A 21,751-nucleotide genomic window follows, 5' to 3' on the forward strand; every position below is an offset into this window, starting at 1 on the left:
TCTGTTAGAAAATATCCTTATAAGGGTTTCTCTCATGTGTAGTTGAGGGCAGCTTAACAGATAAATGCATTTTTACTTTTACCATATGTTTTCTGTTTTTCTGATTTATCCTTCTAATTAAAATGTATTATTTATGTAATTCAAAGTTCAATTAAAAATATGTACCACTTGGCATTGGGCACCTTTGGAATCCCAATAGGCCTGAAGAGGAGCTCTGGGAAAGGAGATTGGGAGGAGCTGAACAAAAAGAACAAATCGTTCTTTATAATTAAGTCCTAACTACATGGTATGAGGGGTGACCCTGCAGACTGGGGAATGGCTGAGAATACATTTCTTTCTCACTATTTGGGTTTAGGCCAGAGGTTACAAACTGTCAGCCTCTGGTCAGAACCTGGCTGGGGGACATGTTTTGCTTCTCCTGTCCAGGGCTTAAAAAAATTGGAATTAGCAATAGTGATTTAGGAATTGGGATACTTCACATAAATATCTGGCTTGCTGCTTTTCTTAGAAAAAATGGAATTTCCTAACAGGAGTAATAGGCAGCTTAGTTCTGTCATTCCTTTTAGGTAGGAAAGGGCTTGCAGTTTGCCACAGACCTTGATGCTCCCTAATGTTTGTCACCTAGTCTACGTCATTGATTTATATTACCTGGTTCTGTGAGCATTTGCATTTGTGACCCCTGGCTTAGGTTTTGGATTCAAAGTGCACATGTGCATACATGCACGCATGTATGTAAGATTCACAGACAACTGACTGTGTGGAAAGGCATGCAAACTTATTCACACAGGTGGGCAGACCTTGAAGAGGACTGAGTTTGGAGAGGTCACACTTACTCTGGACTCTTCTGTAAGACTAGAAGAGCTAAGAACACCCTTGACTGCCCTGCTGGGGCACCTGGAGTCTTAATCCAGCCCCAATAACTCAGACTTCTGAAGATTACTGCTAGGGGTGGGGGATAATTCTGAGGCAAGACCTATAACTGTCGGTAAGGAGTAGGGTTTTCTGAAAGGTGGGTGGAGATTTGCCCAGTGCAGCCTTGAAGAAACTGGTGATCCTGGAGAGAGGCATGGGTTTGAGGAAGGGAGGCAAGGTCAGACTTTGGGGACAGTGTCCCAGTGCCCTCGACATCCCACTAGGAAGGAACCCCTTTACCTTAGGGCCTTCTCTCTGTACTCATTAGAACAAGACTGAGTTTGTGTGTTGGAGGAGAGTAAAGACCCAGCCACAGCCTTCCTTCAGCCTCCACCTTATCCTGCCATGGGTTGGCTCCCCCAGATGTCCACATCTTAGTCTCTGGAACCTGTGAATATGTTTTTTTAAAAAAATATTTATTTACTTATTTATTTTGGCTGTGCCAGGTCTTAGTTGCGGCACATGGACTACTTAGTTGTGGCATTCAAACTCTTAGTTGCAGCATGCATGCAGGATCTAGTTCCCCGACCAGGGATCGAACCTGGGTCCCCTGCATTGGGAGCGCGGAGCCTTACCCACTGGGCTACCAGGGAAGTCCTGGAACCTGTGAATATGTTACGTTACACGGCAAAGGAGAATTAAGGTCACAGATGGAATTTCAGGCTGCTAATCTGCTGACTGTAAAACAGGAAGGTTATGCTGGATTGTCTGGATGGGCTCAATGTAATCACAAAGGTGGAAGAGTGAGGCAGAAGAGAGAACCAGAGAGATGGCAGCATGAGATGGACTTGGCTCGACATTGTTGGCTTTGAAGATGGAGCGAGCGCCAAGGAAAGCGGCTGGCTTCTAGCAGCTGAGAAAGGCAAGGAAGCAAAACCTTCTCTAGAGCCTCTAGAAAGGAATGCAGCCCTGCAGACACCTTGGTTTTAGCCCAGTGGGACCCAAGTTGGACTTCTATTTGACAGAACTATAAGATAATAAATTTGCTGTTTTAAGCCAATAAGTTTGTGGTAATTTGTTACGGCAGCAATAGGAAACAAAAGCACCAGGACACCTAGAGAGTCCACGTTGTAGGTGAGACTCCACTTTACTGCTGGAATCAACCTCCAGATGACATGTGAGATGATTCCAGTTGCTCCAGGCTTTGTGAGTTTCCCAGCCGAGGCCCCAGAGAAGAGCAGTACCCACTTCGCCTTGCCCAAATTCCTGACTCACAAAATCTATGAGTATAATAAAATGATTGTTTTTATGCCACTAAGCTTTGGGTGGTTTGTTATGCGGCACAGAAACTGGGACAGCGATCCATTTTAGCCTTGAACTTGAATCAGATGGAACTGGGAAAACAACACACACTGTTGAACCCAGAGCTCCCATCCCATCATTAATATTATTTTTAACTAAACCCTGAACTGAACAGAAGGAGACAGCGCCGAAATTGAAACTGAACTTGTATATTTTTTCAAGCTGTTGAACTAGAATATTCAAATATTCTTGAGACAGTCGCATAAAGAATTCTACCCTAACCCCTTCACTCCATATATTTTGATTTGCCTAAGGTCACATGGTCATGGCAGAGCTTAGAGATTCTTAATCTTTAAAAACATTTTGTTTTACAAAGCAGCCAGCTGTGACTCTCTCTACCCCCCTTACCTTCCTTCAGAGCACATACCCTTATCAAAGTTTGCTGAGTAAAGGAAGGACTGAGCTGTGCCTGGGAGATGTGAATTTCTCACCATCCAAGGACAAGGGAGTTCCAGCCTGAACCTGATTCCTTGGGGGTCCCCGAGTGGAAGCTTCGTGCCCTTGGCTGAGAAATTGGAACTTTCCGTCAGGGCCAGTGATCCTCAGTATTTGAGTAGCCAGGCTGGGGTGTGCTGGGATCCAGGTGGCCTTCATCTCGTCTGGATCAGGACAGCACAGTTTGTGGCCTTCCCCCAAAGCAAAAGGAGGGGGGAGACTCTGAGGAGACTTGGGGCCCCTGGGGAGACATTCCTCTTTCCAGAGCTTTATCACTTTTTCCATAACAGTGCCCTCCCTTCAAGGTGGAAAGTCGCAGCTGGTGGCTGAGTATAATCTCAATGTGCTTTTGTTCTCCACCCTGCCCCCAGCCCAGGGAGCAGGGTGCTGGGCAGACACCAGCTTGCGCCGGACTGGCTGTACCGTCGGACAGTGCGATATAGTTGAGCCTTTCACACCAAGGGACTAGACTTCCCTGGTTCGAATCCTGGCTAAATATTTGCTAACTGTGCAACCTTGGCAGGGTATCTGCTATAGTTTCTCCATCTGAAAACTGGCATGGTGATAATATGAGAAGTTTTGAGGATTTAATATGCAAAAAGCACTTAACACAGCACCTGATACATGGTAAGAGTGATGGAACTGTTTGCTGTTGTTATTACATGACCTTGGGAGATTCTTCTTTCTCTGGGTCTCAGTTTCCCCAACTGTACAATGAAGATGGCAGTTCCTACCTGACTCTTGACAGCTGATCTGGGTGTGAATCCTGACTACCCTTTCTTGCTGTGTGGCCTTGGACAAATTTCTTGTGTTCTCTTAGCCTCAATGTGCTCATCTGTTATCTGCTAAATGGTACCTATTAAGTAGATGGTGATGATGAAATGAGAAAATGTGTACCAAGCATGGAGCATGGGGCCTACCACATAGAAAGAGCTAAAACAAAGTTAGCTTTTTGCTTTTTTTTGGTTTTTTTTTTTGGTTTGTTTTTATGTCTGAGAAAGAACTTTCTAAACTATAATAGGCCATGTCCCTGGGAGGAATATTGTGGTTTTCTTACATGCTTTCCCAGCCATGCCTTATTTACAGACTCCTAGAATCAGAGAGATCAGGTTTGCAAGGGCCCTTTAACAGATTGGTTAATTAATCCATTCCACAAATATTTAGTGATCCCCTACGATGAGCCAGGTACTGATGCAGGTGTTGAGGAGAGAGCAGCACCAAGGGTTTTGCCCTTGCAGGCGTCTCATTCCTGTGGGGGAGGCAGACAGCAAACGTGTGAGTACATGAGTGTATGCTACAAGCTCAGATTCAATCCTTTTATGTTACAGATGGGAAAACTGAGGCCCAAGAAGGGAAGAGAGTTTCCTAAAGTCCTCCAGTGTCTTAATAGGGCAAATACTCCCAAGCGAGTCTTCACGGTCTCAAAATATCTTACCCTAAACAAACTCTGGTTTCCCTAATGTTTTAAGATATGATAGCAGGAACCAGCATTTCCTGAATCTTCCTAGACACAGAAACTGTTATAAGTACTTGACACATCTTAAGTCATTTAATCCTCACATCAATCCTGAGGGAGGGAATTGTCATGAATCCCATTTTATAGATGGGGAAACTAAGGCACAGAGAGATGGAGGAGAGCAGGGGTTGAATACTGACCCCCTGGTTTAGGGCCCATGCCCTCCACCACTGTGCTGTCTTGCTGCGTTGGCTGCATACTCACCCCTGCATCTAGTCTGCACTATTTCTTTCTTTCTTCCCTCCCCTGCCTTCCCCCAATCCCGGTCTCAATGATTTCTTCCACAATCTGAGTAGCTTTGGGTACTCCCTTTCTGGCCCTCAATTTCCCCATCTGTGAGTTAAGAGGATTATTTTCATGACCACCCTGATTTTTAACACCCTATCAGTTTGTAATTATTTTAATCATATACGTGTTTTCTAGTCTGTTTTCCCCACCAGACTGTGAGCTCCAGGGAGCAACACCCTACTCCTTCTTCACCACTATGTCCCTAGAACCTGGCACTGTGCCCTGCACTTAGTAGGCCCTCAGTTAATATTTGCGGATGAAGAAAGGAAGGAATCACGCTGATTGTCCCCAGGTTTTTCCAAACCAGCTCCTGCGCTCTCTCCCTGGCCCTCTTCCTTTCTCAGCCTGTGGGGCCTCCTCCCTCCCTCCCTCTCACCTCCCAGGGCCGGCTTGGGCCCTCCATCCGGCCTGCATTTTTCTGGGTTTGATATCATTTTTTCCACTCTCCCGGGCTGCTGCCGGCTGCCTCTGCCAACTTTCCACAACTATAGCCCCTCCCCCATGACCACAGGCCTCCAGAGACAGCTTAGGGTGGGGGAAGACCCTCCTCCTTTTCCCTTCCCCAGGCTGGAGTTGGGATAGGAAAGTAAGTGCCATCAGTGCCCTGCTGGCAAGATTGGGGGGGTCACAGCTGGAGGATGGCTCGCCTGCTTGTTCCTGGCAGCAGGGACATGGCCGATGTGGGGGGCTGAGGCATCTGGGCAGGCAGCTGGCTGGGGTCAGGGGTGTCAGGCATCAGGGACACAATGGTCCAAACTGTTTGCATCATGTTCTCCTCTCAAAGTAGTGACACCACTTCCCCTTATGCTGGAAACTCCTGACCTGACCCCCAAGGCCCATCCCCAGCCACGGTGCCTCACTACCTCCTACTTCCCACACAGACATAGGAGGAGGCTGGGCCCTGAGGTCTGGTCCTTACCCTTACTGGCTGGGCGACTCTGGGGTGCTCACTTCCCCTCTCTGGGCTTCAATTTCCAAAGCTAGAAAACGGAATGAGTCGGACTAAATCGGGGGTCCATCCTGGGGATTAATGGATTGAGTTTCATGGAGTCCACCTGCCCCCTTTCAATTGTGTGCAAAACCGTGTTTGAAAGTCCATTTCCCTGGGAGTCTATAGTTTTTTGTTACATTCTCCAAGAGAGCTGTGGATAAGCTGGCCACAGACTCTAGCCTCACAAGCCTGGGCTGGAATCCTGGCAACTTCACTTACAGCTGCTGTGTGACCTGGAGCACAAGCCTTCACTGCTCTACGCCTGTTTTCTAACTAGTTAAACATGGGTCGTGAAGGTTAATAGTTGTGACAGCTTAGCACCCAGTCAGCTCCCAACAAACACCAGCTATTATATTGCTAAGATGAGGGCGAAGATTTTTTTTTTCAGAGAATATTTGGTGAATTTATAATCTAAAAAAACGAGTTAATGAGAGAATAGGAGGTCATCACACTAAACTGTGGTTGCTTGTGCTCCACTGTGTCTCCCTCAAAGTCGTGGCGCAGGGGCTGTGCCCAGTGGTTCAGAGAAGGGCCTGAATGCATAAGTGGTCCAGTGATTTTACTGACTAACCCTGACACCCAAGTCAGCAGGCCAACCCAGTCGGCAGCCCGTGTAGATGGAAAAGCGGGAGGTGGAGACGCCTGGAAGAGCCCAAAAGAAGAGATCTGGGCACTCAGACAGGACATCCTTCTGGTCTGGTTTATTGTGGGGGAATTTCTGAGGGTTGGCCAGAGCCCAAGGACAAGGAAGACTTTTTACAAAAAGACACGCACTGCATGAAAACCCCAATTTAGGCTTTGGCCCCATGGTCTGTCCATCACTTGCCCAGGGCAGAGAGGTCCGTGAAGTTGCGACTGGGGAGATGCTCTGTACGTTGGGGGAGTGGGCGGCCAAGGCCCACGATGCAGACTGCAAGCCACAGAGACTCTGCCTCTCCGTGGCCCTGGTGGAGATTAGAATGCACCCCAGTGCCCCCCACCCAGAGAGTGGGTGGGTGGCCTCAGAGCACGGCCAGGTTGTGGCAGGACTTGGAGCGGGCCTTGAGTGCCCGGCGGCGGGCGCCGCGGGCAGTTAAGCGTGCCAGGAAGTGTCGAGCCCGCTGGCCTAGGCTTGCCCGTCGTCGGGGGGCCGGTGGCTCCCGGCCTGCGCAGTTCCTGCGGCGCAAGCGCAGTTGGCGCACTACGCCTTCGAAGAGCTCCGCCACGTTGTGCTGCAGCGTGGCTGACGTCTCGATGAATTTGCAGTCGAACACCACAGCGCAGGCGCGGCCCTCTGAGGGGGTGGGGTCAGTGAGCCAGGGCGGAGCCACAACCGGAAAAAGGAGATAAAGGTAGCAGGAGGTGTGTTCAATCTCAACCGGAAGCACGATTTTTCCTTTCCCCATACCTTGTGCTGCGTGCCAGGGGACTCAGAGATAAATCTGGCTTTGAGGAGTTAGTTCACAGGTTAGTGATTGATACTGATAGCAGAATGAGGCTGGGAAGACTGGGAGGTCCCACGGAAGGGTCTTGACTGCCATGGCAGGGGTCTAATCTGTGCATCAGAATTGTCTGGGGGAGCATGTTAAAATGCAGGTTGCTGAGCCCACCCGCAGATATTCCGATTCGGTAGGTGAGGCCTGGGAACTAGCGATTCAACAAAATCTCCTGGGGATCATGTTGCAGAATTTTGGGACGTCTGCTCATAAAGCATATGGTCTTTCGTCTCCAGGATGCCACTGGGCTGGATGCGGGGGCCTGGGTTCTAGTCCTCAGTGGCTGGTGACCCTGTAGAATTGGCCTCCCCACTCTGGGTCTCAGTTGCCATATTTTTTAGATTTCGCCCTGTGAGTAGGGCCATTTTTAGATCGTTATGGGTCCCACCTGATACATCAATTGTATTAAAATATTCCCCATCCCACTTTAAATACAATTTAAGTATAACTTTAAACATTTTGGTTCGCAGTTGCTGGCTGACACAATATTATGTTTTGTACACAAAGCTCTGTGAAATTTGAATTTACCATTTTCTCACTGTATTTTGGAGTCAATAATTGTCTTTTTCAGGTCTCAGATGTAAGCCCTTGGAAAGCTTACAGGCACTGAGCCTATCATGCCTGGTGAATAAAGTGTCTCAGACTAAGGGCATTGGGGCACATAGGGGAATTTTTAGGCAAAGAAGTGACAAGGTCAGCTCTGGTTCGGGAAAACTCTGGCAGCTGGTGAGGAGAACCGATTGAGTGGGGATAGAGAAGTACCGGGGTTGGCCCAGGCTAAAGTGGAGATGCCAGGATGGGGCAGAGGCTCTGGGCATGGGGACAGGAAGGGAATGTGGGGTTAAGGGAGGTGGACCCGACAAGGTCTGGGGACTGGTCTGAGGGAATGGGAGAGGAGGCAAGCCAAGAATGGTTTCTAGCTTTCAGGCTTAGGCAAGTAGATGCAGGATGGAGGTGGCCGGGGTGGGGGTGGGGGGGCACGAGTCACTGAGATCGAGGAGCACTGGAGGAGACGCAGTGACAACAGGGCTAAGAGAAAGGTGGAGGAGGAGGGTGGAGTGGAGGGCTCACCTTCCACGGAGACTTCCCGGCAGCGTGCCAGGTCCGCCTTGTTGCCCACCAGGATGATGGGCACGTGGTCCGCCTGATATGTGCGCCGCAGCTGAATGCGGAGCTCAGAGGCACTCTCGAAGCTGCCCCTGTCTGCGATGGAGTACACGATAACGTAGGCACTGCCCACCTGCAGGCACGACTCCTGGCTCCAGCTTTCATCCTGTAGGGGAGGGAACCCAGGCCCATCCTCAGACGGTACCTAGGCCCTGGCTGAGAAAGGAGGGGCTGGGACGGTCTAATGGATGGGATGGGGCTGAAGTTGATACTTTGGACAGGTTGGGGGACAAATTCTGCCATAATTCCATGTGTAACCCTGGGAGACCACCGATCTTCTCTGAGCCACAGTTTCTCTGCTTGAAAAATTGGGCTAATGACACTACCTCACTCCATTCTCTCATTCATTGGTTCCTTCTGTAGGCTGGGCACTGGAGACAAAAGATTTATTGGGTTCTGCTAAGGAGAGTTCTGGCTTTGCCTTTTCAGCACTTTTGTCTGGTTTGAGGAGGGTTTGGTCTTGCTAGACAGTCCTTTTGGCTTTTTGCAGTCCAGAGTTAAGAAAAAAAAAAGGAAGGGAGAGAAGTAGGGACAGGAGGCTGTCTTCCGGGGAGGTTTTTTTCTGGATACTCTTGAAGAGAGAGTTGAAGGAGCAACTGTGGCGTGTAAGGGAAGGGGGTGGGAGAGGCAAGGGGCATTTTAAGAAGTGGAGTCCATTCAAGATGTTTGACAAGGAAAGGAAAGAACTGGAGTAATTTTGATATTGTTTTGGATGACGCTCTTTTGTCAGGGACAGCACTCCGAGACTGAACCACCTAGGTAACAGCTTTTTAAGTGTTTCTAAGTGTTTAAGGAGACCCAGTACCTGCCCTCCAAAAGCTCATGATTAGGAAGGGATGCTACGAAAATGGAGAGATATAATGCGGTGTGATAAGTACCATTAAGAGAGGCATATGCAGGGACGTCCCTGGAGGTCCAGTGGTTAAGACTTGTGCTTCCGATGCATGGGGTGCGGGTTCGATCCCTGGTCAGGGAACTAAGTTCCCACATGCTGTGCAGCTCAGCCAAAAAAAAGAGAGCCATATGCAAGTGGCTGGAGGACCCATGGGGCTTGGGGTGGGGGTAGACCAGGAGAACTCAACTGGGCAGAGTGTGGGAGGGCTTCACGGTGGACTGGGGAGTGGGGTTAGAAAGGATGAGCAGGCTGAGTAGGGGGGAAGAGAGTGGGCAAGAGTGGGAAATGCCAAGCGTGGTGGAAGTATTGTTTGTGAGGGGAAAAGAAGCCAGAAAAGTTTTCTGACAACTAAATAAGGTAGATAAGTAGGAAAGCATTGGATCCACGGTCAACATCATTGTCAAAAGGGGTAAGTTCTGAACAGCTGTACTGATCCTTCCCCGGGGCCAAATAACCCTGAACTGAGTCAGACAGATGTGGGTTCTTATTCTGGGTTCTTAGCTGTGACTATGGACAGGTTCCTTCCTCCCTCGGAGTCTGTTTTCTCATTTGTAGAATGAGAGGGTGGGTCTTGACCATTCATTCATTCATTGCACAAGTATTTATGGAAGATTTGCTATGTGTTAGCATCACAAAAGCTGGTTGGTACATGGATTGGTGGGTAAGAACCCCTTGGGGGTGTGATTAAAAATATAGATTCCAGAACCCCACTTTTATGGGTTCTATTTCATTAGGCCTGGGGTGAGACTTGAGAATCTGATTTCTAATACTCTTCAGGTGACCCTGATGGTCAGCGAGGCTGGGGTACTACTGGATGAACCAAAGGCCCTCCCAGTTCTGTCAGATTTTGCCTCTCGGACATCAATATGGACCCTCTCTGCATGGACCCTCTTTGGGAACTGCCTTCATAGACACTGGCTAGGGAAACTGTAGGGAAATCAAGGGCCAGAGAAGAGAACACTTTCTCAAGGCCACCCAGCCAGCTGGGCACAGAATTCCAATTCCTGCCTTCTAGTCTGTCTCCCAAATGGGACTTCCAGTCTGATCACTCTTCTTAATTCACTGGACTCTGTCCCATAGGATTCTCAACTGCATCCAAAAAGTAGACCCTCCTTCACCAGTCTGTGAGCTCCATGAGGCCAGGAGGCATGTCTGCCTTAATCACTGATGGGTCTTCAGTGTCCTGGCCCATTATAAATATCCAGCCAGTGTTTCTTTTTTCTTCCTTCCTTTCTTTTTTTAAAAATAAAGCTTGGGTGTGACCTGGCCACTGGATCCCCAAGGCCTTCCGCTGGCCCTAGGATGTGGGACCCTCAAGGCTGCCGCCCTCAGGCTGGCCCTGAGGCTGGCTGTGTGTGATGGGCCTGCAGGGACCTGATGTCGGACCCCCGGGCAGACCTTGCATATCTGGGTTTGGTCATGGTGCCCTCCCTTCACCCTGGCTGAGGTGGGGACTAGCCAGCCAGTGTTTCTTTTTTTTCTTTCTTTTTTTTTTTTTTTGCGGTACACGGGCCTCTCACTGTTGGGGCCTCTCCCGTTGCGGAGCACAGGCTCCGGACACGCAGGCTCAGCGGCCGTGGCTCACGGGCCCAGCCGCTCCGCGGCATGTGGGATCTTCCCAGACCGGGGCACGAACCCGCGTCCCCTGCATCGGCAGGCGGACTCTCAACCACTGCGCCACCAGGGAAGCCCCAGCCAGTGTTTCTTAATAAACAAGTGAGTGAAGGAGTGGAACCTCAGATGGAGGTTCAGAAGGTGATGCTCCCAGTGGGGATGGTCCTAGTGCATAAGAGTATAAGCTTTGGGCTATTATAAATCTGGGTTTGAATCCCACTTGCTATCTGAGAACTTGGGACACATAACCTCTCTGAGCTTTGATTTCCTCATTGGTAGGATGGGAATCAGAAATACACTCATTGTATAGTTTTTGTCTTGACTGAATGTCAAAATATATGTCTAGTGTTCAGCACAGGGGCTGACACTTAGGAAGAAGGTGCTCCATAAATGTCAGCTGCTCTTAGGAGAACCATCATCATTATTATGATGCTCATTTGGACCTGGGTTTCCTTTTATGCTAGTTAAAAGGAATTGGTCTCATAGCTCCTTCATCCCTAGATTTGGGCCTATCTCTGGAGCTGTCAGCCATTCTTGTCAATCACCCAACATTGCCCTCCTAAGCCCCACCCTGTGGGCAGGGCCTCCCTGAGTGTTAGGGGAGGGGCCTACCCCCTAGAGAGGTGGGAGCCCAGGTGATTTTTAGATCCTTTTTGCTTAGTTGCATTTCTTCAAAGTTCTACAATGAGCATGTGTTACCTGTATAGCAAGAAAAAAGACTCAACAAGATAAAGGTAAGAAAACTCAAGCAAGATAAGAAAAGCATAATGGGGACATGTCCCTGCCCAATGCTCTCTTCCTGCTTTGGAATGGGCTAGGGAAGGACATCTTTGGTGTCCTCTTTTTACTAGCTACGAAGTCATGATCGATAAGAATTATCATTATTTACAATGCTTCACTCACGTTCAGCATTTTTTCATGCTCCAAACTGTGCTTATCTCTGTGAAACTGCATAAGAAGTTTAAAAAAACTAGCTGGTAAGGAAGGCAGGAATGATCCACCCATTTATTAGGTGAGAAAACTGAAGCTCAGAGTGGGTAAGTCAGTTGCACAAAGCCAACTGGTAAGACAAAGGAGGAGGGGGTTCAACCTCAGGCTAAATCTGGTGTTCCTTTTTCTGTACAATGTGGGTGGGTGGAATGGGATAAGGGTGCTCATGAGGGGAAGATTTGCAGGGGGAGAAGCACATCTTGGGGGATGGCTGTGAGGAGAGGATGAATGGAGTGAGAAAGGGGGGTCAGGGTCATGAGGTTCTCCTGGCTTTCGTTGGAAAGGCTGCTTAGGAGCTGTGGGTTTGGGGAGGTGGTGAGGATGGGCCCTGCCCTGTCCCTCCTCTGTAGTGTCCTAGGAGGGGACAGGAATCTGGTACTAGCCTCAGCACCCCTCCCCCCAAATCCTGCTTGTCGTGCCATACCAGTTTCTCAGCCTCCCAGGTGTCCATGACCAGCAGTGTGGTATCCTCTCCATCCACCGTGAGGGTCCTCTCGTACACATCTTCTGCAACTGAGGAAAGACACGGATTTCAGGGAGGAGATGCAGGCCTGGGGAGGATGCAGGCCTCCCTAACCCCTCTTTCCGCCCCCTCCACTTCTCCTTGAAGTGCTTACCATATTTGTTAGATGTCTGTCTCTCCTGATAGGCCAAGAAACACCATGAGGAGCCCCTGTCCCACCAGCTGCCAGCACAGTATCTGGCACACAGTAGGTGCTGAGAAAGGTTTTGTTGGTTTGGTTGATTGAATGAGTGTGGGGCGGTGGGGTTAAATTTGGGCTGGGAGTTCTCCCTGGCTTAGTGTATGCTTCAGGCAGGTCCTGTTACCCTCTCTGGAACTCTGTCTCCCTATCTGTCATACATACCGGTGTACGTGTGTACATATGGGTTCACACTCTGAGCAGTCAGGGCTGGAGAAAGGGCGTGGTCAGAGTGTCCCCACCTCCTCTCTGCCTTTAACCTCCCCTCTCCCCCCACTCACCCTGGGTCCTCTCTGCCAGTCCTGCAGGGACTCATCTTCATTTCCTCTGTCCAGTCCCTGATCCCCATCATTCTGGGACCCCAGGCCCTCTCAGCTCACTGCACCTCTTGGGAATAAAGGAACCCAGGGCCCAACTTAAGAGTCTGGGAGTCTCCATTTTGGGTAGGATCTTAGTTCGGCTGCAGGTCATGGTGGGCATGGATGGTTGTCTGTGGGGCAGGGTCTGAGGGTTGGGAGGAAGTTCACCATTTCTTTATACTTGGGACTTGTGGAACTCAGAATTGCTTCCCTTACGACATGAAAATGAATCACACACCTCTCACCCATGAGAAATTAGCACAATTCTCACTCACCATTCAAGGAATTTCCCTCCTGTGGATCTTTGTGCAGGCTGTGCCCTGCACAACTCCAGGGGGTGATCATTCACTTCATAGTCTATGTGAAAGATGCCCCTCAGAGTTGAGCAGTACATGAGTTGTACAACTGTTCTTGGCAGCGTTATGCCCCAGATAACAGGGATTTCACTCCATTGACCGCATCCCTTCCCAGCCCACAGGGTCCCTACCTCCCAGCTGTTCATGGAGATCCCGCTCTTGTTTTCCTGCAAAGAGGTTGGCCAGGCTGGTCTTCCCTACACCAGGATCTCCAAGCAGTACCACACGGTAGAGGGCCTCCCAGGAGCCTTCAGAGTCGCTGGATTCAGAGGACCAACCACTGGGGGCAGATGAAGGTTGCCGGGTGGGGGTGTTGAGGGAGGCTGATTGGCCCAGTCGGGGATGCTGGGACTGTGTAGAAAGTGCTGTGCCCAGGAGGCCAGGCTGGTGGCCCCGGGTGGACAGGGGCAGTGGAGTACTGGCTCGGCGACGCAGGGGGGTCTTTGCCTCTTGCTGAGTATTTAGTGTCATCCTTGGGAAGGGGGGTTTCCTTCTTTCCTTCGGCAGGAAGGGGGAGTGGGTGGTGAGCCAGGTGCTTTGAGCCCCTTCTCCTGTAGAGTCCTGATGAGCTGCTGCGACGGCTCTGACGGCTTCCTCCAGAGCCGTCTTTCTAGTCCTTCTAGTAGTCCTTCCTTCCTTTGAGTTCAAATGGGAGGAGGAGGTGCCTCAGATTCTCCCTGTGGGGGCTTTCTGGCTTCAGGCCCAGAGAGAACCTGGGTCAGGCTGGGAGGGGTGAGTGCGTGTGAACACACACATGCATGCACACCCAGAGGCCATTTCCTATGCCTTGAGGATAACCCACTCCCCCGTGATACACAGATAGGCAGAGGGGCAGCAGCCAGATAGGATGTCCACACAAGCATGCACACAGAGCTGCCCCAGCCATTCAGAACATGAGATCCACGTTCACGAAAGACACCCGAATTGCCCCCTTCTCTTCTTCCCCACAGGTCTCTTCCCCACGGTTCGGTTCGGGGTTGGGAGGTACGGAGGAGGGTTGAGAGCCCCGGGGGGATTCACTTCCGCTGCCCGATCCCACGAGAGCTGAGGAAGAGGCAGGACGGGCAACTTGGTCCTGCTAAAGGCTAGGGGGTCTGGGGGTTCCCTCCAGCTGAAACCTGAGAGCCCCGGTGCCATGGGAACAGCGTGTCCGGCCCGCCCCCTCCGTGAAAAATTCAGAAGCGGCTGGCACTACGGCCTCCAGCTGCTGTGGGGGCGCGGGGGCTTCGAAGCAGCCGGACCCCAGATTTGGTGACAGGAAGGGGTCCCGGTGGTGAGGTGGGTGGAGAGGAGACCTACAGGGCCCAGGAGGGCATGCCATTCCCGGAGTCCGAGCTTCCCCGGCCCGGGGGTCCTGGGTGTGAGTCCCCAGATCCCGGGAGGGTTCCCTGTCTCAGGGAACAGCCCTCCGGGCCCGAGATCCGGGGGCCCTCACCCCGGGACGCGGGTTCGAGGCCCCCCTCTTCCCTGCCTGTGCCGCAGAACCCCCCCCCCCCCCCCCCCCGTCGCCCCATACGGGCGCCTGGCGAACTCCGCACCAACTTGACTAAGTTGGTGGCGGGCTGCGCGGGCCTTTACCTCGGTGTGGGGAGGGGTCCAGGGTCCCCGGCCGCCAAAGCTGCCGGGCGCACCAGGCTGTACCACTGCCTCGCAGCATTGCCCCTCAGGCCAGTCCCGCCCCAACGCCCGGGCCGAGGGAGGAGCCGCGACCCCGCCCCGTCCAGCCCCGCCCCATTAGGGCAGCCCCGGGGTCTCCGCCCCAAGGCCTTGGCCGCCGAATGACTTTTCGCAGAGCTCAGCTGACCCGCCACTTCAAGTACTTAGCCAGGGGTGGGGGGCGAGAGAGGGGAAGGATACGGGTTCTGAATTCCTGAGCCTGGATCCCCTCTGCATCTGCATCTATCCACTCCAGCAATGGGGCACACCAACTTTAGCCTTCACAAAAACCGCTTGAGGAACTTGTTAACTCTTCAGATTCCAGGTCCCACCCTGCAAGAGAGGCAGATTCAGCAGTCCTGGCAGAGAGGATGGGGAATCTGCATTTTAAACAAGTGTCTAAGTGAGCCTGACCCAGAGTTCATAGACCCCACTTTGAGAAACTCTGCTTCGGATTGAGAATTAATTTTGGGAAGTGGCTTGAGGGGCGGAGGGAGCCCAGGAAGTCTGCGCTGACGCGTTCTGAATGTCTTGTTTTGGCAGCGGTCATTCATTCTTTCGGCAGATTCTAGGGTAAGCGCCCCTTATGCAGCTAGGGCTGTTCCGTGCCTGGAAGAATGGCTGTCCCCTACTTGATGAATATCTACTGGGCTCCTGTGTTGTGCCTGGCATGGTTGAGCACTTTGCCTGGATTATTAGCTCATTTAATCCTGATACCACACTAAGAGGATGAGCAAACTGCGGCTTACCTGGGCTTGGCACTCAGGTCTCTGCCTATTGTCCCTTTCTATCACGGTCTGTGCTTCCCCCGCCCCCGCCCCCCCCCCCCACCGCCCCCTCAAGTCTTCCTAGGCCTGTAGGAGGAGAAAAGAGACACTGTGAACTTGGTACAGAAGAGAAGCTGGCTGTAGGGAACTTGTGATTTTGGCCATCCACGGGTCTTTGAGCAAGATGCTTCCTTTTAGGTCACGATGGACTGGGGCAGGCATGTATGCGGGCCCCACGGCGACCAGCCTGTACCTGTGGGTGGAGCTCATTGTCATGGCTGAGGGGGTCCAAGTGTCCAGCTCAGAGCAACTCCCACAGCAGCCTGGTAGACTAGCTCAGCCCCTGCAGGTCTTTGGGCAGATGCTAAACCCCCTCACGCCTGGTTTCCTTCTGTGGCTTGGCCCTCTAAGCTTTCCTTTGCCACCTACAAGATGGGCTGTGAGTGGCGCAGCACTGTCTGGGAGTGAGACACTCAATTGCTGTATGGCCTTCGGCAAGTCACCTCCCTTCTTTGGGTTTCAGTTTCTCTATTCAGAACTGAAATCTGAACAGTTTACATCCTTGCTACAAAACTTACAGTTGTCTACAATACAAAAGCCTGAACTTGGCATTCAAGACCCATTGTGCTCTGGCTTTGGTCCTCTACAAGGTCATTTCCAATCTCTTCCAACAAACTCCTTGCTCTAGCCAATACCCTACTCTTTCAGGCACATTCTGTTCCTTCTGCCTGAATACCCTCCCTGCTACTCATCTTTCAAGATGCAACTCAGATGCCTGTGTACCAGACACTGTTCTAAGCTCTGTACCCATATTATCTCAGTGGCCTCAAACTTCAGTGGCGCATTAGAATCACCTGGAGGGCTTGTTAAACCATAGCTTGCTGGGATCCACCCCCAGAACTTTTGATTCAGTGGGTTTGGATTGAGCTTGAGAATTTGCATTTCTAACAAGCCCCAGGTATTGCTGCTGCTTGCTAGTCTGGGTACCACACTTTGAGAACCATTGTATTATTTCCTTTAATCCTCTAAATGAGCTAGGTATCCATTACTTTCTGTGCGGTTTGCATTATTACTCTTCTCATTTTCTGAGTAAGCCTAAATACAGTTGGCCCTTGAACAACACAGGTTTGAAGTGCGCAGGTCCAGTTAAGTATTTTTTTCAGTAGTAAATACTGCAGTACTACATGATCTGAGGTTGGTTGAATCTGTAGAGGCAGAACCTCGGATATGAAGAACTGCAGATACAGAGGGCCAACTATAGGTGGATTGTTGACTGCCGTTGAGGGTTGGCGCCCCTAACCCCTGTGTTGTTCAAGGGTCAACTGTACATGCTTGTTTGAACGCGTCAGTGAGTTCTGGTTCCGTGTCTTCGGCATGGGAAGGGAACCTCCATGTATTTAGTCTTGCAAGGGAGGCTTGTCATCATTTCCTAGATGAAAACCTGGAGCTCAGAGAGGCTAGGTGACTTGTCCAAGGTATCATAGTGATTAGAGGGAGATGCTGGCATTGAACCAGGTCTCTCTGAAACCAAGGCTTTCCCCACCCTCTCAGGTGGGGAAGAGGTACAGTTTCTGACTCCAAGCATTGCTTCAGGACATTCTGTCCCCAGCTTCAGAGCTCAGCAACCTCCAGATGGTATGGCTGATCAGTTCCCCACGTAGCTGGCTGAGATCCACTGTATCCTTGGGGCCACAGGGCCTCAGGCTCCCACTTAGGTCTCCTGCTGCCCACACTCCTGCCTTGATCTGCAGCCCAATAAAGGCTGGGCCATAGGCAGCAAGACTCGGTGTGCTTGGTTCCTCTTCTCTTATGTTCTCCCCAGTGGCCCCCTGCCCCGCTCTAGAGCCCTGTGGCCATGACACAGCTGCTTCTGCTTTTTGTGGCTTTCCTGGTCCTGGTTCATGTGCCGCCAGGTAACATTACCTGTGTATATGCGTGTGTGTGCGTGTGTGTGCGTGTGTGTGTGTGCGTGTGTGTGCGTGTGTATATGTGTATGTGTAGAAATGAAGGATAGGTTCTCAGCTTCTGGGGGACAGAGGAGGCCTAGACCAGCGTTTAAGTTCTGGCCTCACCACTGACTTGCCGGGCAGCTTAGAGTGTGTTGCTGAATCAGCCCATACCTCTGGTCCCTCATTTTTAAAATGGGATTCACTCAACAAATATTCATTATAAAGATATTTTCTGTGTTCCAGGCACTATTACAATGTCTGGGGATCAAGCAGTGAAAGCAAACAAGGTTCTTGCTTTCATGGAGCTGATATTTTAGTCAGTAGAGACAGAAAATCACCAAATAAACATGTAATATGTTAGAGATAAGTATTGGTACTACGAAGAATAAAAGCAAGACAAGACGCTAGTGTGTCAGGTGCATGTGGGAAGTGATGGAAGAGCTGATAGGGATGGTTGAAAAAGACCTCTGATACTTTTTTTTTTTTTTGCGGTACGCGGGCCTCTCACTGTTGTGGCCTCTCCCGTTGCGGAGCACAGGCTCCGGACGCGCAGGCTCAGCGGCCATGGCTCACGGGCCCAGCCGCTCCACGGCATGTGGGATCTTCCCGGACCGGGGCAGGAACCCACGTCCCCTGCATCGGCAGGCGGACTCTCAACCACTGCGCCACCAGGGAAGCCCCTTGGGATCTCTTTTAATCCAGGGTGAGGCAGGGAAGCTTTTTCCCTCCATCTCCTACTCAGTCCCAGTTCTTCCGAGTTGCTGGGTATATATATATAGAAATATCATATATCTAGAAATATCACTGTGACAGCCCTAAGTGGTCCTCCTCTCTCCTCACTTCCCACACCTGCCCTAATTGCATCACAGCACCCCGATCACTTATTTCAGGGCACTTACCGCAACTCTACTTATTGTATTTATTTGCTTGGGTTTTAACCCCCTTCCCTGTCAGGTGGAAGCTCCTTGAGGGCATGGACCATGGCCACCTTGTTCACTGTGATACTCCCAGTGCCCCATGTTTGCTGAATGAATAAATGAAGGAGGTGCCCCACACCATGCTGTGACCAAAGACCCTTGGAGGGGATATTGACCCAAAGCCTCACCTTTTTCATGGCCCATGGTTGGAAATTTCTTCACTAAATCGTAACATTAAACAGGTCCCTATGTGTGCAATGCAGTTTGAATAATGGTTACAAGTCTGGGCTCTGGAGCCAGATGGCCTGGATTTGAAGGCTGGCTCTGCTCCTTTAATGGCTGTGTGACCTTGGGCAAATTTGTTAATCTTTCCGTGCCTTGGTTTCCTTAACCCATATACTGGGATTATAATAAGACAAACTATAATCGAATATTGTTTTTATGAAAGGTGCTTAGAGTGTGCTTGGGGTGTGGGTTAAGCTGAATGAGAAATTCATCTCTGATTTGTAACCAGTGGTTTAAATTATGATGTGTGGGTTAACCTCGACTGGGATCTGTGGTCTAAATTATAACTGATTGTATTATTTATGGCTAGTGGTCTAGCCTGTTACCTCTAGTCTAACCCTTGACCTGTGGTCATAGCTCTTGTTCTGTGGCCTAACTTATGACCTGAGGGCTGCTCTATGACCAGAGTCTATCTAACAAATGACTACAGAGCTAATTGGTAGCTTGTAGTCTAACTTGTGGTCAGTGGTCTAATCTGTGACCTTGATCTCTTGTTAAATCTGTGACCAGTGATATAACCTGCAACCCCTGGCTGGCTCTGTGACCCGGAGTCTTCCCCTGCATAGGGAGGAGTGAATTCAAACGGTGCTGGAAGGGCCACGGGGCCTGCCGGCCTTACTGCACGAAGTACGAAACCTACATGCACCTGTGCCCGGATGCCTCCCTGTGCTGTCTCCCCTATGGACTTAAGCCTCTGGCCTCCAAGCCTGAAAATGTTTAGCTGGTTCTGGGGCTGACATCCTTGCTCTCCAGTAAAGCACAAGCTGCCAGCTGTCTCCTCTTGTCATTGCCTCGCCACCCCTGGGGCTGGGGTGAGGGGCGGGGGAGGTCCAGAATGTGGGAGGGATGGAGGGATGGTTGATGGAGGGAAGTGAGGTATCCAAGGAGAGTGGGCATTAATGACCATTGTAAATGGTTCCGGTCCAGCCTGTATCACTTTCACTCTATCTAACTCCGGAAAAATTACTCTACTTCCATAAGCCTTCCCAGTCTCCTTACCTGTAAAATGGGGATAATGATAATATCAGGAGATTAGGAGTTTATAGAAGGAATGCAAAAAGAAAGATAGAGTTAATAGTAATGATAACAAGTTAATAATGGTAATAATTAACTTAATAATGGTAATAACTTAATAATGGTAATAATTAGTAATAATAGAGTTAATAATAAGCCTCTGGTATTCAGAATGAGATGGTATATTCGGCTTGAAAGGCAGGGCCTGTTGAGAGTGAAAGGATTTTTCTATGTTCATTTATCCTCTACGTTAGTATTTCAAGAGGCTGTCCAGGTAGAAAGGACCATGAGGATTTTATGAAAGCGAAGTTTTCACATATGCAGGGAGGGGTGACAGGAAAAGTCTGCTTCTCCCAGGACCAAGGAACTGGGAACAGCAAGGCAGGGAGAAAACGTGAGCAGAGTCCAGGAAGTGGGTAGACAGACATGCATTCTGATTACCCCGTATCAGGATTGCGTTTGGCTGAAAAAAAATAGGAAACTCAACTTGTAGGGGTTTATGATTCTCACATCAAAAGAAATCTGGAGGCAGGCAGCAGCCATGTTACCTCCAGATTCAGGGCGAACATCTGGGATCCCATTGGGTAACAAACAGCTACCAAAACCTCAGGCCTAACGTCCTTGTTTAAAGCAGGAAGTGGGGGAGGGTTGGCATGGGCTAGTTTCTCACTTGCACCAGGAAAGCAAAAACTTTCCCTGGAATCCCCCTCAGCAGACTTCTGCTTACTTCTCATGGGCCAGAGCTGTGTCACATGGCTACTCCTGATGTAAGGGGAGGCTGGGAAAGAAATTATCCAGCTGTTTTAGCCTCTACAGTAAACTTGAGCTTGGGAGAAAAGGAGTTGGAGAAGACCCTCGGTGTTTGCCCACCTGCTCTCTGGGACTGAGCCCGGAAAGGGGCAGGCACGTTGCATAAGTTGAGGGGAAGGCCAAGGGCAGAAGGGCTCTTGTCCACTGTCCTTTGAGAGTTTTTGGAGAAGGTCAGGGTAGCCTTGGAATAGGAGAATGGACCTTGCATGGCCAGGCTAAGAGAGGAGTGGTGAGTTTCAAAGTACTTAACCTCAGAAGGGATGCTGAGCCTGAGGCTGGAGCACAGTCTTGGAGGCTGCCTGCTGTGCCAGGTGTTAACTCTTTAGGTTCTGATATGAGAGGGATCTGGGGATCCCTAGGTCAGACAGAAGCAGCTGGAGTGGAGGAGGAGACACCCAAGGGCTTGGGGCAGCACCTTTTACCAACCAGGAGGGAAGCACTGCATTATTTAATAACAAAGCATACCACTGGAATATCAGTCCTGCCTCCGTAACTTCCTTAGTTTCTGGGTGGCCTAGACATTGAACTGATTGCCAGTGGGCCTGTTTTAGGACCCAATGTGGTGAGGGCGAGGTGGGCTTGACGTTTAGAGCCTAGAAAGAGGATAAGAACCCCAGACAAGGCCACAGAATCACAGAGAGCTGACATGAAGTTACGTGTCAGTCTCCTGTCCCACTAGGCCTCAGTGAGTCTGAGGGATGCCAAGACCAGTTCACCAGCGATTTGACCTTAGCTGGAAGCAAGCAGTGGGTGTTCTCAGTGACAGACTCAACCTACCCAGACTCCAGCAGATGCCAGCCAGCACTGGACCATCGCACCTCCTCATTCCCGGCCACCATAATTGGGAGGAGCAGGGAGAGGAGAGGAGGAATCCGAAACCCTGAGCAATTTTACCGAACAGATTAAGTCCCTCAGAACTCAGGAAACCTCACGAGACTATTTAAATTGTTGAATTAAGTTGGATTGAACTAAATTTAGTTCTGTACTCAGACCCCTTCCCCCTCAGTTGTTTTATAATGAATAAAGAAGCTGTGTTTTCTTTGTATATTCCCAGATGTAGTGCAAGGGAATTTGTGACCTTCATGCGGTGGAGATGGTAATGATTTCTAGGAGTGAGGAGTCAGACAGACTCAAGTTCATACTCCGACATGTTCCGGCCACAGGCCCTATGATTGGGGCAAGTCACTTCCCCTGTCTGATGCCAGGATCCTGCTCTTCAAAATGGGCGTAATGACAGGTCTTTGCGGGGTAGCTGTGGGGTCAGATGGGAGCATCTGGCACATTATAAGTGCTCAGCAAGTGAAAGCTGCTGCAATCGCTATCACTTCTATGGAGCAAGAGGCACGCCGCTG

General features: G+C 50.4%; 2 protein-coding genes across 6 annotated transcripts; one reads left to right on the top strand and one right to left on the bottom strand.

Annotated features, from left to right (window-relative positions):
• Positions 1-6,130: 6,130 nt before the first annotated feature.
• REM1 (RRAD and GEM like GTPase 1) lies at positions 6,131-14,672 on the bottom strand. 5 transcript variants are annotated; one of them, XM_029222095.1, is made up of 5 exons: positions 14,580-14,672; positions 13,133-13,724; positions 12,010-12,098; positions 7,991-8,192; positions 6,131-6,717 (listed from the first exon to the last, which is right to left on the bottom strand). In XM_029222095.1, the coding sequence occupies exons 2-5, from the start codon at positions 13,470-13,472 to the stop codon at positions 6,446-6,448; spliced, it is 903 nt and encodes a 300-aa protein (XP_029077928.1). In that variant the 5' UTR covers positions 13,473-13,724; positions 14,580-14,672; the 3' UTR covers positions 6,131-6,445. The 5 variants fall into 5 exon arrangements, with proteins under 5 accessions (XP_029077928.1, XP_029077930.1, XP_029077931.1 ...); XM_029222097.1 differs by having other exon boundaries at positions 13,133-13,695; positions 14,580-14,655; XM_029222098.1 differs by having other exon boundaries at positions 13,133-13,691; positions 14,580-14,644.
• A 2,381-nt stretch (positions 14,673-17,053) lies between these two features.
• DEFB124 (defensin beta 124) lies at positions 17,054-19,345 on the top strand. The gene is made up of 2 exons (XM_029219456.1): positions 17,054-17,337; positions 19,142-19,345. The coding sequence occupies exons 1-2, from the start codon at positions 17,280-17,282 to the stop codon at positions 19,294-19,296; spliced, it is 213 nt and encodes a 70-aa protein (XP_029075289.1). The 5' UTR covers positions 17,054-17,279; the 3' UTR covers positions 19,297-19,345.
• Positions 19,346-21,751: the final 2,406 nt, after the last annotated feature.

The sequence above is a fragment of the Monodon monoceros genome, unplaced genomic scaffold (genome assembly GCF_005190385.1).
Source record: "Monodon monoceros isolate NGI ecotype Baffin Bay Population unplaced genomic scaffold, NGI_Narwhal_1 Super_Scaffold_13, whole genome shotgun sequence".
Taxonomy (NCBI): Eukaryota; Metazoa; Chordata; class Mammalia; order Artiodactyla; family Monodontidae; genus Monodon; species Monodon monoceros.